The 13,876-nt window shown below is 41.5% G+C and overlaps 1 protein-coding gene across 1 annotated transcript in view; it reads left to right on the forward strand.

Annotated features, from left to right (window-relative positions):
• The window catches only part of FHOD3 (formin homology 2 domain containing 3), a 563,825-nt gene that overhangs the window by 461,085 nt on the left and 88,864 nt on the right, over positions 1-13,876 (forward strand). The window contains exons 16-17 of the mRNA XM_026654142.2: positions 4,410-4,715; positions 11,454-12,340. Coding sequence (XP_026509927.1) covers positions 4,410-4,715; positions 11,454-12,340 — 1,193 coding nt within the window. The remainder of the gene's footprint in view (positions 1-4,409; positions 4,716-11,453; positions 12,341-13,876) is intronic.

A 13,876-nucleotide genomic window follows, 5' to 3' on the forward strand; every position in this document is an offset into this window, starting at 1 on the left:
TCTACTTTGGAAACACACAGTGCCAATTACTCTTTCAACAGCAGCAGCAGCAACAATGGAAATCTGAACACCTGCTGTCCAGCACTCACAGATTCCGTCTGGAAACTTGACAGTCGTGGGGTTTCATAACTTCTTGGGAACCCTGCAACTCCAGCATTTGCTCCTCCGTGAATGCCTCACTTTTCTTTTTTCCTGTAGTAGACTTGTATTGTTTCATTTTCAGCAGAAACATAACCAGACGTATGATACAAAACACCATGCATCTTAAAACTTCTTCAGACTCCCTCCTGCTAGTATATCCACCCCAAACGTCCATTCATTTAAAGAAAGTACCTTATTCACCCAATTTATTTTAATTGTAAAAATTAAATAAAATTTAATTTTGATAGGAGGAAAATGATTTAAATGCTGCCAAAGGGAAATTATAACCATTCCATAACCACTAGTAAACTCAACTCAATCTTAAGAAGGACTGCACACACACACACACACACACACACACACACACACACACACACACAAAATGAATCTGAGATAAAAACATGATAAGCACTCCACTCACAGTGATTTATTGAGATCTATTGACACAGTGCAGCCAAAAGGATCTCAGCATCATCATTGCCAGGAGGTGTTGGACATGGATCAGTCATGTGCTTCGGATGGAAACTGATTCCATCACCAGAGTAGCAAGCGAAAACAAAGCCGCCCGAAAACAACATGGCATAGACCTATGGAAGCCGAGCTGAAAAACCTGGGGCACAGCTGGGGAACCATTGAAAGAAACAGACAGGAGAGGAGGAGCTTCGTCACTGCCCTAAACGCCAGAGGCATCATAGGAACATGATGATGATGATCACAATGATTTTGCTCTTCCAATACTTCAGGAAAACCTACTTTGCTTCCATTAGCCCAAATTTAAATCAAAGTCTTTCCTCTTTTAACCAAATCCCTCATGTCAGAAGCATAATTTTAAATCCAATGCTACTGGTGTGGCAATGCGTGCTTCCTTGCCTTGGCCCTCCACAATGCTTCAACACGTATCTGGAGGGCTCACTTATAGGGATCAGAGGATGATTACTCTTTTGGGGCTTGTCTTCACTATGTGCTAAATCAGTGTGGCTGCGATCAATGCAGTGGGGGGCATCAATTTAGCAGATTCGGTGAAGACACAATAAGTTGATGGGAGAGCGCTCTGCCGTTGATTTAATTAATCCACTTCAACAAGAGGCAGAAGCTATGTTGACCATAGGGTGTCTCCCATCAACACCACGTTAAGTCAATGTAAGTTACGTCAACTTAAGTTACGTATCTTTACTAGAGTAACTTAGATTGACTTACATCGCTTATGTAGATAAGGTCTTAGTCTTTGTCTCTATGCTGTGTCTGCCAGCAAGGTTGCCAATTGTCATGGTAGTTTTTCTGGTGTGAAAACTGGTCCAGTAGATGCTGGACTGAAACCAACAATTCATTTCACATAGGTAACCAAATAGACATCTGCTGAGAATGGAGTTTATCACGTCAGCATATGTTCTCTCCAATATCAACATGACCATTACATTTATCATATAGTGCAAATGCAAGAGACAGATGTATGGTGAGCTCAATATTTTTATTCTCTCTGTAGTGCGTGTTGAATATTTAGTATTTTTGAGTTTCACTGGCAGAGGTTTTGGTGGATTTATATTATTACTTACGTTGTTTTGGTATATCTTGGATCATTTGACACTATCTCAAAAGCTAGAGAGACACCAGCAAAGTGGTTGAGTAACAGCACTTCAATCTTTTGTTCTGGAAGTGCTTTTCTGTGTACTATAGCGCCAGAAATTTCAGAATACTAAGCACTCCCTGAACTAGGAAAGAGATAAATAACATACTCCAAGATACTATATTGCTATTTACACTTAGTTATATATTGGCTTTTGTTAATGTACCACTTCTATCTATTACATAGGAACTATTCCAAATGCATAGAAAATGTAAAACCACCTCTAAGCTATTTGCTGTTTAGTTTTTTCTGCTCCTAAACATTTATCAGATATTCCCAGTTCTTTCCCCTGTTAATCTAAAATCTCTGATGTAATCTCTTGACCATGGTATCATAAATAATGTCAGATCTGGCCAAGTGTTCAACCATTCCCTTCTTTTTAGAGAAGCTGTTCTTTTCAGTCATCAGAGAACAACTCTTTTGGAGAGAAAAATCGAAAGTTCTATTTCATGTGCCAATTGTATAAAGGTTAGCTGATGACAGTGGTGTCTTTGTATGTTGTGATCATTACAATGTGACAAATTCATAGGTCTCAAATATCTCAGTATCATGTTAGTTCAGTGCTCAGCTATGTGACACAGTCTGACTTCTTAAGGACACTTAAGTTTGTATCTTAGCAGTATTGTACTTCTGGCTTGTCTTGAAAAGAGATAGCTTCCAGAATATAGGGAAACCACTATGGCTCACATACGCTCTCTGTGATTCAAATTGTCTGCCCAATTAATATCGCTAGATCTGCTCTGTATAGAATGCCGATTTTCTCTTGGGTAATGCATGGGTGTGAGACACCTTAGATATGATGCAGAGGATTAGATAGATCCTGGCCCCATTGACTTCAAGGGATCAGGACTTCACTCTTAGCATTAACATTTACAAGTCAAAAATTATGCTTTGTAGGCTGTGTGAAATTATGCTTTGTAGGCTGTGTGAAATAGGACATTACTGAACACTATCTGGTTTAGTGATGTGATTTGGAAAGGTATGCTTCATAGAAAGATAAAGATAGGCTTAATAAAATGTACAAGCATGCATTCTTAGAAAACATGGCTGGATTTTTGTCTCAGGATGTGAAATGCCTTTGCACTGAGAATGAGAGAAACGTAAAGAATCCTCATTACCTCCAATATTTTGGGTTTATGCCTTCTAAGGCTAAATCCATTTACCCTCTCTCTCTCTAGAGCAGTGGTGGGCAACCTGCGGCCCGTCAGGGTAATCCGCTGGCGGGCCACGAGACAGTTTGTTTACATTGACCGTCCACAGGCACGGCCGCCTGCAGCTCCCAGTGGCCACGGTTCGCCGTTCCCAGCCAATGAGAGCTGTGGGCAGCCGTGCCTGCGGACGGTCAGTGTAAACAAACTGTCTCGCGGCCCGCCAGCGGATTACCCTGACGGGCCACGTGCGGCCCACAGTCTGCAGGTTGCCCACCACTGCTCTAGAGGACTGAAATTTTAGGTCCCTCTTCTTTGTTACACTCTTTTGCCCAAAGGCTCAATTGAATTCTAATCTCTTTAGTTCTCAGAATATGTCATGTCATATGTAGCTGAATCCAGAAACCACTACAGGGCCTGAAGTGTATATTGCAATATTGTAAATGAAAAGTAAGCAACAAGGGGGAAAACCTGATATGATTAAGGTATTGTAGTTCAACCATCTTGCACAAGATTTAATACAGAGGTAATGCAAAAACTGTGTGGACCTAATATGCATGTACATTTTCATTACTTTTGCATGGCCATTTCAATTTGCCAAGAGTTGTGGGCTGCTTGATGTGAATATGTATGGATGCTTTCCAGTGTCTTCACAGCATAACAAAAAAAAAATCTTGCATGTAAAAATCTGCTGGTTTAGCTGAAAACTATAAGGTGAATGACTGGATTTCACTGTGTCAGTGATAAAGCAAGAAGGAGGAAACCAAGTGCACCATCAACAATGTATGCCATCTGCCAACCAATTACAAGCTAAATTTATGCCATATGCCATCCAATTGGAAGCTAAATTTATGCCATATGCCAAGCAGTTGGAAGCTCAGTTCAGTTTTGATGTGGCTATTCTGAAGTAAATATGCATGAAAAACATATGCTTTCTGTCAACCAAATTTGTATGACACTGTCATTTTCAGACTGTGCCATTTACCGTGCTTATAAAACTAACAATTGTATCTTTTTGTTGAAGCCATCCACATCAGGTGAAAAAGAAGTCACCATAAAAATTCCTTCAGAAACCCAAGAGGATTCAACTACAAGGCATTCTCCACTTTACTTTTTTGTTTAACTCATTCCTTCTAGCTCAGTCTGTGTGTTGAGCTTTCATTGCTAGACATGGATTGGATGCCTGTTTTCTGATGGTTCAACTCTTTCTGTGACCACAATAACCAAACTTCCAATGAAATATAAGTAAAAAATTATGGATTAGGTTCAGATTGTAAGCAAATATAAATCAAGCAAGACTTGCACCCATGTTTGGTTCTGTCTTCACACAATGATCAGCAGTCTCTCGCTCATAAAGCTAGACTCTCCATGGACAAAAAAAAAAAAAAAAAAAATCACTCGTAAATTCACATCTTGCTCAGTTGGATGGGTGAGTCTAGACGACCAAGAGAAATTGTTGTTAAGTGAATCTTTTTCTCCATTGTTCTCTCCACCAGTGAGTGCCAGTGAACCTGAACCAGAACCTGAGCCAGAGACAGAACCAGAACAGGAAACTGAGGCAGAGGCCGAGCAGGGAACGGAGACACCACAGGAAGTAGAGGCTACGGAGGTGGGACCAGAGAGTGAGGTGGAGCAAGGTCCTGAGCGAGAGCCAGAAGAAAGTGCAATACTCAGTGAAAAAGAGAGGCAGAATGAGGAAGTGAATGAAAAAGACAACTGCTCTGCATCCAGCATATCCTCAGCAAGCAGCACTTTAGAGAGGGAAGAAAGAGAGGACAAGTTAACCAGTGACAATGAAACTGGTAAAGTGAAGCTTTTTCAATAAATGCAGGCTTTCCCATAAAAAACATATTAAATCAGGTGCTTTGGTGTAAAGCTAATCAATTAACGAACCCATTCAGCCTGTCCTTCATTAGTATTTCTTCCTTTATGGTTCAAATCCATATCTGCTCTGTGTGTGTGGAACTCCATTGACTTCAATGGGGTTTATGTGTGCAGAGCGGCAGAAGAATCTGGCCTTAGTAAAATAAGATTTCCCTCTGATCAAGACCACTTTCTTCTTTCAACAATTAATTTACTAACTAGTTAGAGACTGATCCTGCCACTAACCTGCATCCAAAGCTCAGTGAATTCAGTTGGATGTTCCAATGGTATGAGATGCCCTAAGATAGTTCGTCATGAGATCGCGAATGCCTGTCTCCATGCTATTCACTATCGTGACTGGTAGCCATAATGTTAATACTATAGGAAATTAGGTGAGGTGCTTCTCCAGGTGCTGCATTTCTTTCTTTTCTTCCATCATTCCTGTCTTGGTCCTGTAGAGCTAGAAATGCCTGACCATGGCTTGGGTGGAGAAGGCATAAGAAGAACATTGTCCTAAAGGGAACACTTCCACAGTAGCCAACAGTAATGGCTGGATGAATCACCAGGTACACTTAAAGAATGTCACCGCCTGCACACATACCCTATGCCTCAGCCTGCTAGGGGAGGAGTTGTGCCGCCTAGAATTCCCTCTTGGGAGGTCCAGCTCCACGTGGCTAGCAGCCCATGCCAGTGACTAAATGGCAGATTGTGGCCCTTAGTAATTTGATTCTTATACAATTGTTTACTCTTGAATTAATAGCTATAATGTATATAACATGGCCTCTAAATCTTATTGAGGCACTGTAGTGGCACGCACTGTTCTAAATGGAACATTTTAGATGTTAAAATAAATTAAGTATCATAACATATGAAGTATATAATCACTCTTTCCTAATGAAATAGGAATTGTTTGAAATCACAGAGATCATATCTTGGTGGTTAAATTGCCAGCCTTCGGACATTCACATTTTTATCCATAGATTCCAGGGCCAGAAGGGACCACTGTGATCATCTAGTCTGACCTCGTGTGTAACACAGACTTTGTGTGTAACACAGAGCTTCCCCCAAATACACCTCTACCCCGATATAACGCTGTCCTCGGGAGCCAAAAAATCTTACTGTGTTATCAATGAAACCGCGTTATATCGAACTTGGTTTGATCCGCCGGAGTGCGCAGCCCTTCCCCCCCCGGAGCGCTGCTTTACCACGTTATATCCGAATTCATGTTATATCGGGTCGCGTTATATCGGGGTAGAGGTGTAGTTCTTTTTTAACTAGTGCGTATCTTTTTTTAAAAATGCAGTATTGATTTAAAAATTGCCTGTGGTGGCAAACCCCATCTCTTTTTTACAGGAATATGTTACTAAAATGTTACAGGTTCACTATTGTTCACTATTTAAGGGTCATCAACTTTTCTTCAGTGCACAGAACTCTCCTTGATGTCACTGGTCAAGGCTGGTATATGGCTCCATGAATACCACTATACCTTTGAAGAAGATGGATAGATAAATGTCTGTGTAAAAATATAAACCTAAAAGATGAGTTGAGGATTTAGTCCCAACAAACTTATCTCTTTGAGACAGCAGTTCCACCTGAGAAGGGCACAGTCAGTTTCAAGGACAGTCTTATAAATGTGGATCCCTTGCCTTCAGGTCAACAGAGATTGTGTTATAGTGCAGATAATGAAAAGTGGAATGGAGGCATTGTTTACACCTTCAGTGCTATTGCTTAGTGGATTGTGAGGGGACCAGCACATGAAATAAATCATAAAAGTTCACGCTCACTCTCTCTCTTCCCCTCACCCCCTTTCTCCACCAATGTAAGGCGGCTATTTTAGAGTAGATGATGAAAGGCTTTGAACACATAGGGGATGGAGACTATCCTCTGCTTCCTCCTCTTCACGCAGGCAAGATGTTGCTAACTGTCAGTATTGCAGATTACTCAGCTGGTGTTCAGCAAAACTGTAGCGGTTATGAAACAGACTATGGCTCTCATCACACTGTCGCATAGTCCAAATGGAAACGAGGAGCAAATGGGTTACAAATTTTTTTTCACACTCAGCATATTTTAGTCCTGGCTGTTTCCAACACGATGAACTTTAACTTCTTGTCACATTGAATCCATTTCTCATACGCTTCTGCAGTACTATTGTCGTATTGTACTATAGCTTAATGAAATGCTAGCTTTTAAAAGTTGATAAACTTTAGCAGTATAGTAAAGGCTCGTTGGTTGAGAGACCTAAGGTCTTGTGAATTACTAAAGTTTGCAATTTAGTTGGTAAGGGAGCAAATGCAGAACTAGAAATCATGCAGAGTAATCGGTCTGCATGAATTATTTTTGCATTCCTAGGGTTTTGTGCTTTCTCAGACAGTTCTCAGATTCCAGGAAAGGAGCTGTCATTCATGGATTACATTGCTGTGCCTGCCCAGACACAGCAGGGGTAAGGAAATGAAGTGTTTGGTTTTTGACTCCTCCTTCCTTAGCATCAAACACACTGATCTATGCTTCTTCCAATCCTTCTCATCCTAGGGAGTACTGCAAAGCAGTAGCCAGGAGAAGTAGTGTGTGGGGGATGCATGGGGGAGGGAGCAGGGAGATCTACAGGAGTAGTAACATCAGGCGGCTTTGCAGAGATAATCTTATTTGGCTAGAGAAGAATGAGGTTGATCTTGGGAGCCTAAAATGGGGAGGCAAATTCTGTTGGAGAATTTTGAGTGAGCAGAATTGGAAAGGAATCAAATCTAGGGAAACACAGAAGGTGAGAATCTAGAGGGGGGCCAAATTTTGTGGCATGTATAGAGTGGAATCTGGGAAATCTTGGACAGTTCTGAAGTCTTTAGGCAATTGAATCTGGTTGGGAATTGGTCTTTGTGAAATCCATAGTGAAGGGGAAGAGGAGAGTCTGGAGGAGATCAAATTTTCTAGGGAGGCAACCTCAGAAAAATCTAGTAGCAAATCTTGGAGAGAGAAGAGGTAAGGGAGCAATCCTGTAGATGGGATGTTGAGGAAAAGGGGTGAGTGAAGTCACAGTTCAGGGCAACTGAACCTGTATTCCTCCCTCTGTGGTCCCTTGAGGGTACCCACTCTAGACTCCAATCTGCATCTCTCTCCCTCCTGAACAGGTTGCACAGTTCCCTGCTTACACTGTGGTAATCCCCAGTAAACCAGACTGCCTAAATAGGCCAGCATCTGCGTTTTGCTTTTTCTCCACGGCCTTATGAACAGCATAATTGCCAGCAGTTATAAGTTACAGCACAGCCCTTTATGAGCAAGCACATTTATTGTTAAGGTAAAAGTATTACAGAGAAAACATATAAGAACAATAAAATTTCCTAACAGCTTACCAGGGTTGACCCATTGGTCTCATGTGGCCTCTGTAGGCCAAAGTCCTTCAAACCCTCCCCAGGTATGATTGGGGCCCAACTTGGACAGAAGTCATGTCTCTTTGCTGGATCAGAAAGAAAGTCCTGAGTCAGTTTAAAATCAGGCTTTTATCCACAAAATCCTTTCCTTGTCTGGTGACCTCTGGAGAATCCAGTTTGAACTAGTATATGTGAACCTCTCCAGCTGGTGGTAGCTCTCTGGAGAAGTTCACTCTTTGAGTGAATTTGCCTAATTTCCTCCCACTGTTCTTAGTTCCTGGAAGAGCTGTGGTCACCCTCCCCCAGGGAATTACGTAAAGTCCATGCCCACAATGATATATAAACTTAATACACTAAGATCTCCCAAAGATATTGCAGGAAATTGCCATATCTGTCACAAATGGGAAAATGAGGCAAGGAAGAGATTGAGTGTTCAGGAAAGTAAAAGGTGAAGAAAGACAGGGGCTGCCTGCATCCTGGACAAAAATCATTTGCTGTAAGCTGAATCTTTCTTAATGTTGGGTTCAGCTTCAAATGTGATTAAGAGCTAGTATGGATGGGGCCATAAACTATTCAACATTAGAAACCCAGGTTGGAATGCCAAGGTTGGAAGTCTGCTCTGTGATGCACAGTGAATTTTTAAACCCATTTTAACTTAATTTAATTTTAACAAATGATTCAGCTAGACCAGTTTGGGGTTTGGGTCTCTTGCCCATAGTGTTGATGTGGCCACTGAACTTGCCAAGGAAGATAGTTACCAGAGCAGATGGAAGGGGCTTAAGGTTATAGAAATAAAATAAGTCAACTGATAAAGACATTAAATTTAAACTGCTAACATGAAAATCCTGACAAAGAAAAAGACAGTGGAGTAAAAGGAGAAACAAAAATAAATAAACTCAAGAGAAAATGCAACCACAGAACCAAATATATATATAGTAGCGTTGTGGGACTCACCCCTGCGGCGCCTCCTGCTGGACGTCTCCGGGAATTAGCTCTTCGACCCAGGAGCGCCCCCTGCAGGCCAGTGTCCCGCTTGTCACTTGGCCCCTGTGTCCCGCCCGGACCCGGTGCCCTGTTCTCTGGATGCTGCCCCCTGGCAGTAACCCCTCAGTCTTAGGGTCTCCCCTCCCTGGGGAACCTCCACCCACTATCCCCACCTCACCTCAGTATAAAGCTACTGCCAGTCATCATCTAGCCCCACACCCTGGGGCAGACTGCAATATCAGTCTACTCATCACTGGCAAGGTTGGGTTTGGACCTGCTGCCTTGGCCTACCCCTGGGCTGCCCTCTGCAACCCCCAGTACCCCTTGGCCTTCTGCTAGGCCGCAGCCTGGGGCTTTCCAGGCTGGAGCTCCCCAGCTCCTCAGCCTTTCCCCAGCCCTGCTCCACTCAGGTACCCTGTCTCTAGATCCCTGCAGCCAGGCCCTTCTCTCTCTGAACACAGAGAGAGACTTCTTCTGGGCCTCTGGCTCACAGCCTTTTATAGGGACCAGCAGGGCCTGATTGGGGCATAGCCCAGCTGTGGCTACTTCCCGAATCAGCCTAGCTTTTCCCTGCCACAGCCCTCTCCCTGACTGTTTTAAGCCCTTCCGGGCAGGAGTGGGGTAACCACCCCGCCACACACACACACACACACCAGGAAAGAGGAGAAGGAAGGCAGTAATCAAAAATAACCTAAGATTTAGTTTTAAAAGTTAAATTAAAAAAAATATTGATTAAATGTGTAAGAAAGGGAAAGAAAGAATCAAAATCATGGTAAGTATTGAAGAACTATTTTCATAATCCATTTTTAATTGCAAAATATACTGAAAGTGAAATAATGCCAGTCTCATTTAATGCCCTTTGAAAAAAGATCTCTCATATTTGAACATACTTTCTACATTGTGTCCCACACTGGTTGGTGAAGATGTTAAGAGGTATTCAACGTCAGGAAAAAATGCCTCCTACAGTCTATTTTGATCATTTATTTTGATGGTTTTATTGTCGTTTGGTTTTAATTATTTATGACGTCTCATGTACTAGTTAATTTTGCAACTTCTATACCCCAGTATACAATATGTATCGTTATATCTTGCTGAGAGGTGGGCAGAGGCCACTATATTTCAATTTGATTATAGTTTAAATGCAGGTCAGTAATTATGGTCAGCAGATAAAATTTTCAAAAACACCCAAATGACTTGGGAGCCTAAGTGCATTAGTCATTTTTGAAAATGTGACGTAGGCTCCTAAGTTATTTAGGTGCTTTTGAAAATTTTACTCTGTATGCACAATTTACTCTGCCAGAGACCCCAGAGGTCACCCTGGTGAATGTGGCCAAAGCACCCAGGAGTTGTGCTAAGTGCAGCCAGAGTTTAAAGCTGCCCTTCCCTGGCCAGTGGTAGTTGCGGTGGAGAAGGATGGGGTGGGTGGATGTCCAAATTCTGTTGGCTTCAGACTGGAAAAACAACACTCTTTCTTAGAGTAACACCTGTTTCCAGCCATGTCAAGAATACCGCAGGAGCAGCCCTTCTGACCATGTTTTAATCCTCCCACTTCTCGGCCTAGCCCAGAGCAGAAAGCAGAGACACTGGAAATGGATACAGGTGTCAACCAGTCTTGTGTGGCCTTTGGACTGATAGATTGTCAAAGAATCTGACCATTTAGGTATCCAATAAAATAATGTGGGCCAGAACTCCACAGTGAGCAATTACCAACATGTAACCAATTGTTTTTTCTATATAAAATTAAAAGACCACCTCCAAGAAGCAGTTTGGTCTGTGTCCTTAGAGTCACTGAGTACCTCCTGAGATGTTCCGAGCACCTTCAGCTCCCACTGCCTGAATGGCTGCTATGCACTTCTCAGAGAAACACCCACCAACTTGCAGAATCAGGCTGTAGATCTGTGCTATTGATTGCATATCATTTCCAAATATTCCCTGAAACTTTGGATTTGTCTACCTGAATATTTAGTTCACAGCAACCTGTGGTTTCAATCTTCCCTGCACTAATCTGCTGCACGCTGTCAGTCTGTGTAGAATCTGCTGATGCGCACTAGAAGTTCCCTAGTGCACTATGAACTGCTGCCATTTGAAAGTGGTGTAGATCAAAACACACTACTAAACAGTTAGTGCACATTGGCAGTGTCCCTACGGACAGTCAGCGTGAGATAGATTCACAACCCAGCTTGCTGCACATTCAGTCTTTGTATAGACAGGACCTTTATCCGGTTTCATATTATAATTGTACATGCATCACCAAAGACATTTCCAATGCCATTTTTAGGATTCCTGACACCCTGTTGCTTTTCCATTCATTGTGTGTGTGTGTGATTACAGGTACGTGGTCACAAACTATTCAAGATGCTGGTGTGAATGAGCAGTGCAGCAGCATTCTCAACAACAAACGGTTCATGCTGGATATGTTGTATGCCCATAACAAGAAGCCCAAGGATGAAGAGGAGAAAGAGCTGGAGGAGAAGGAGGAGGAAAAGAAGGAGACGGAGGAAAGTGATGAGTCAATCACCAGCCTAGCCAGTAGAATCTCTGTCCTGCAGGCCAGCAAGCAGGCCAAAGATGAAAGTGTCAAAAAGATGGAGATTGGAAATCTGGACAACCAAGGCAGCGTGAAAGCCTTTGCAGAAAAATTCAACAGTGTTGAGCTGGCCAAGGGGACAGTATTGCCTGAGGGTGAGCTCGATGAAAAGGTCCCTGAGAAAACACCGGCACAGCCCAAGAAGGAATCTGATTACATTTGGGATCAGCTCATGGCTAATCCTAGAGAACTTAAAATCAAAGACATGGATTTTACAGACTTGGGGGATGAGGATGATGTAGATGTGTTGGACATTGATATGGGTCCTGGGGACTCCCTAATTCCCCCTCCCCCACCTCCACCTTCCTTTTTGGGTTTGCCTCCTCCACCACCTCCCCCTCTGTTTGGATGTCCACCTCCACCCTCTGGTAATTTATTGGCTCCTCCTCCACTGTTCAGCACTCCTCAGGGTTCAGGGTCACCCCAGGTTTCTAGGGGTCAGCCAGCATTCATGAAGAAGAAGAAAACCATCCGTCTGTTTTGGAACGAGGTACGGCCATTTGAGTGGCAGTGTAAAAATAACAAACGCTGTAAAGAATTCCTGTGGTCGAAACTGGAACCCATTAAGGTGGACACTTCCAAACTGGAGCACCTCTTTGAGTCTAAATCCAAGGAACTGCCAGTCACAAAGGTATTTCTAACGTTTAGTTTAGTTTTTATTAATTTTGAGTTTGTTTTTAGATTTAGATGATATTTTATGCTTAAAGAGTTTAAAAAACAAAGGAAATTAACAAAGATGTTTTATATATGTTCTATATTTGTGCACATGAGTTAAGTATTCTAGAAAGACAGCCAGACACTCCATGAGCTGACAATAGGAGCTGAACCCCAAACAATATATGTGCCTAGCCATATGCCATACTGCTCTTGTGAATCATATTTCTGTACCACTTTTTGTATTTCACTTCAGGGGGGAATATTAGCATTGTAAACTTCATAGCCAGAATTTTCAAACATAGGGGGTATTCAGGAATATTAATCCAAATTAATTAAAGGTATGAATTTGAAGTGGATTAGTTAAACCATACTGAGTCCCTGTGTGGGTGCTGTGTTTCAAATTCAGTTTGGCTTAATTCACTTCAAAGTGAATTAAACTATCCTAAATTAAGGCCACTGTAATTCTGAATGAGAGTGTTCACACAGGGTTTGAATGCGGTTTAACTAATGCTCTTCAAATTCACACCTTTACATTAATTTGGATTAATTTTCCTGGATGTCCCGGTGTAGACAAATCATTATAGATACCTAAAAACTTTAAGCACCCACATTTTAAAATGTTGTCCCCATGGATACCAAAGTGCATCATGCATTAAGGAAAGGTAATTCAGATCTGTGTATCTGGCTACTTTTACCTTGCTAGTGAAATTTAAAGCTTTGTCATTAGGCATGTATGGAGACGAGGCAAAACAGGGCTTGTTACAATTGGACACCACATGAAATCATTGTAATATATTCTCATAACATATATCCTGTAATATATCTTCGTACTATTTTCATAATCATTCCAGGAATTATTCCTGAAAGGGTCATAACATTAAAGTATGGTTCTGCTTTGAAATGTACAAATAGTCTTGTGGTTCCATGTTAATTGTCTCTCTATGATTTCCATTTCAAATGTGTTAAGATTACTTGTCAAAAGAACTTTTTGTCATATTGCCAAGCCCTGCAAACATAACCTGGGTTCTCTTCTTTTCATGCATAAATTTTTTTTGCCACCTTTCACAGAAATATTTTTCATCCTTAACTTAGATAACTTGACTATCCAAATTTCATTATGAAAATATGAAATTTTCATGAGAGAAAATCTTGATTTGCTAATACTTCTGTGTTTCATAGGAACATTATCATAAAAATAAACCTTAAAGGCTGATAACATAACCATTTAATGCTAAACTCTTATGATGTCTCTTGTAGTTGAATTTAATGGAGATTTAAAGTTAGCCTTTAAAAGTTATTAGCTAGAACCCTTGCTGTTCATGGCTAGATTGTTTTTGATTTATTAATGTAAGTATAGTAATTGGTATCAGAGAAACAATGTTCTTTTCCAGTTATAGTACTAATAAAAGATACACCGTAAGGCCACATATAAGAAAATCACTCATTGCCAATGTATCTGTTGTACATATGCCTAAGTTCTCACATTAGTACAAGTTTTATAACAATTCTG

Source organism: Terrapene carolina, unplaced genomic scaffold, assembly GCF_002925995.2.
Source record: "Terrapene carolina triunguis isolate 2854851 unplaced genomic scaffold, T_m_triunguis-2.0 Scaffold183, whole genome shotgun sequence".
In the NCBI taxonomy this organism is placed as follows: domain Eukaryota; kingdom Metazoa; phylum Chordata; order Testudines; family Emydidae; genus Terrapene; species Terrapene triunguis.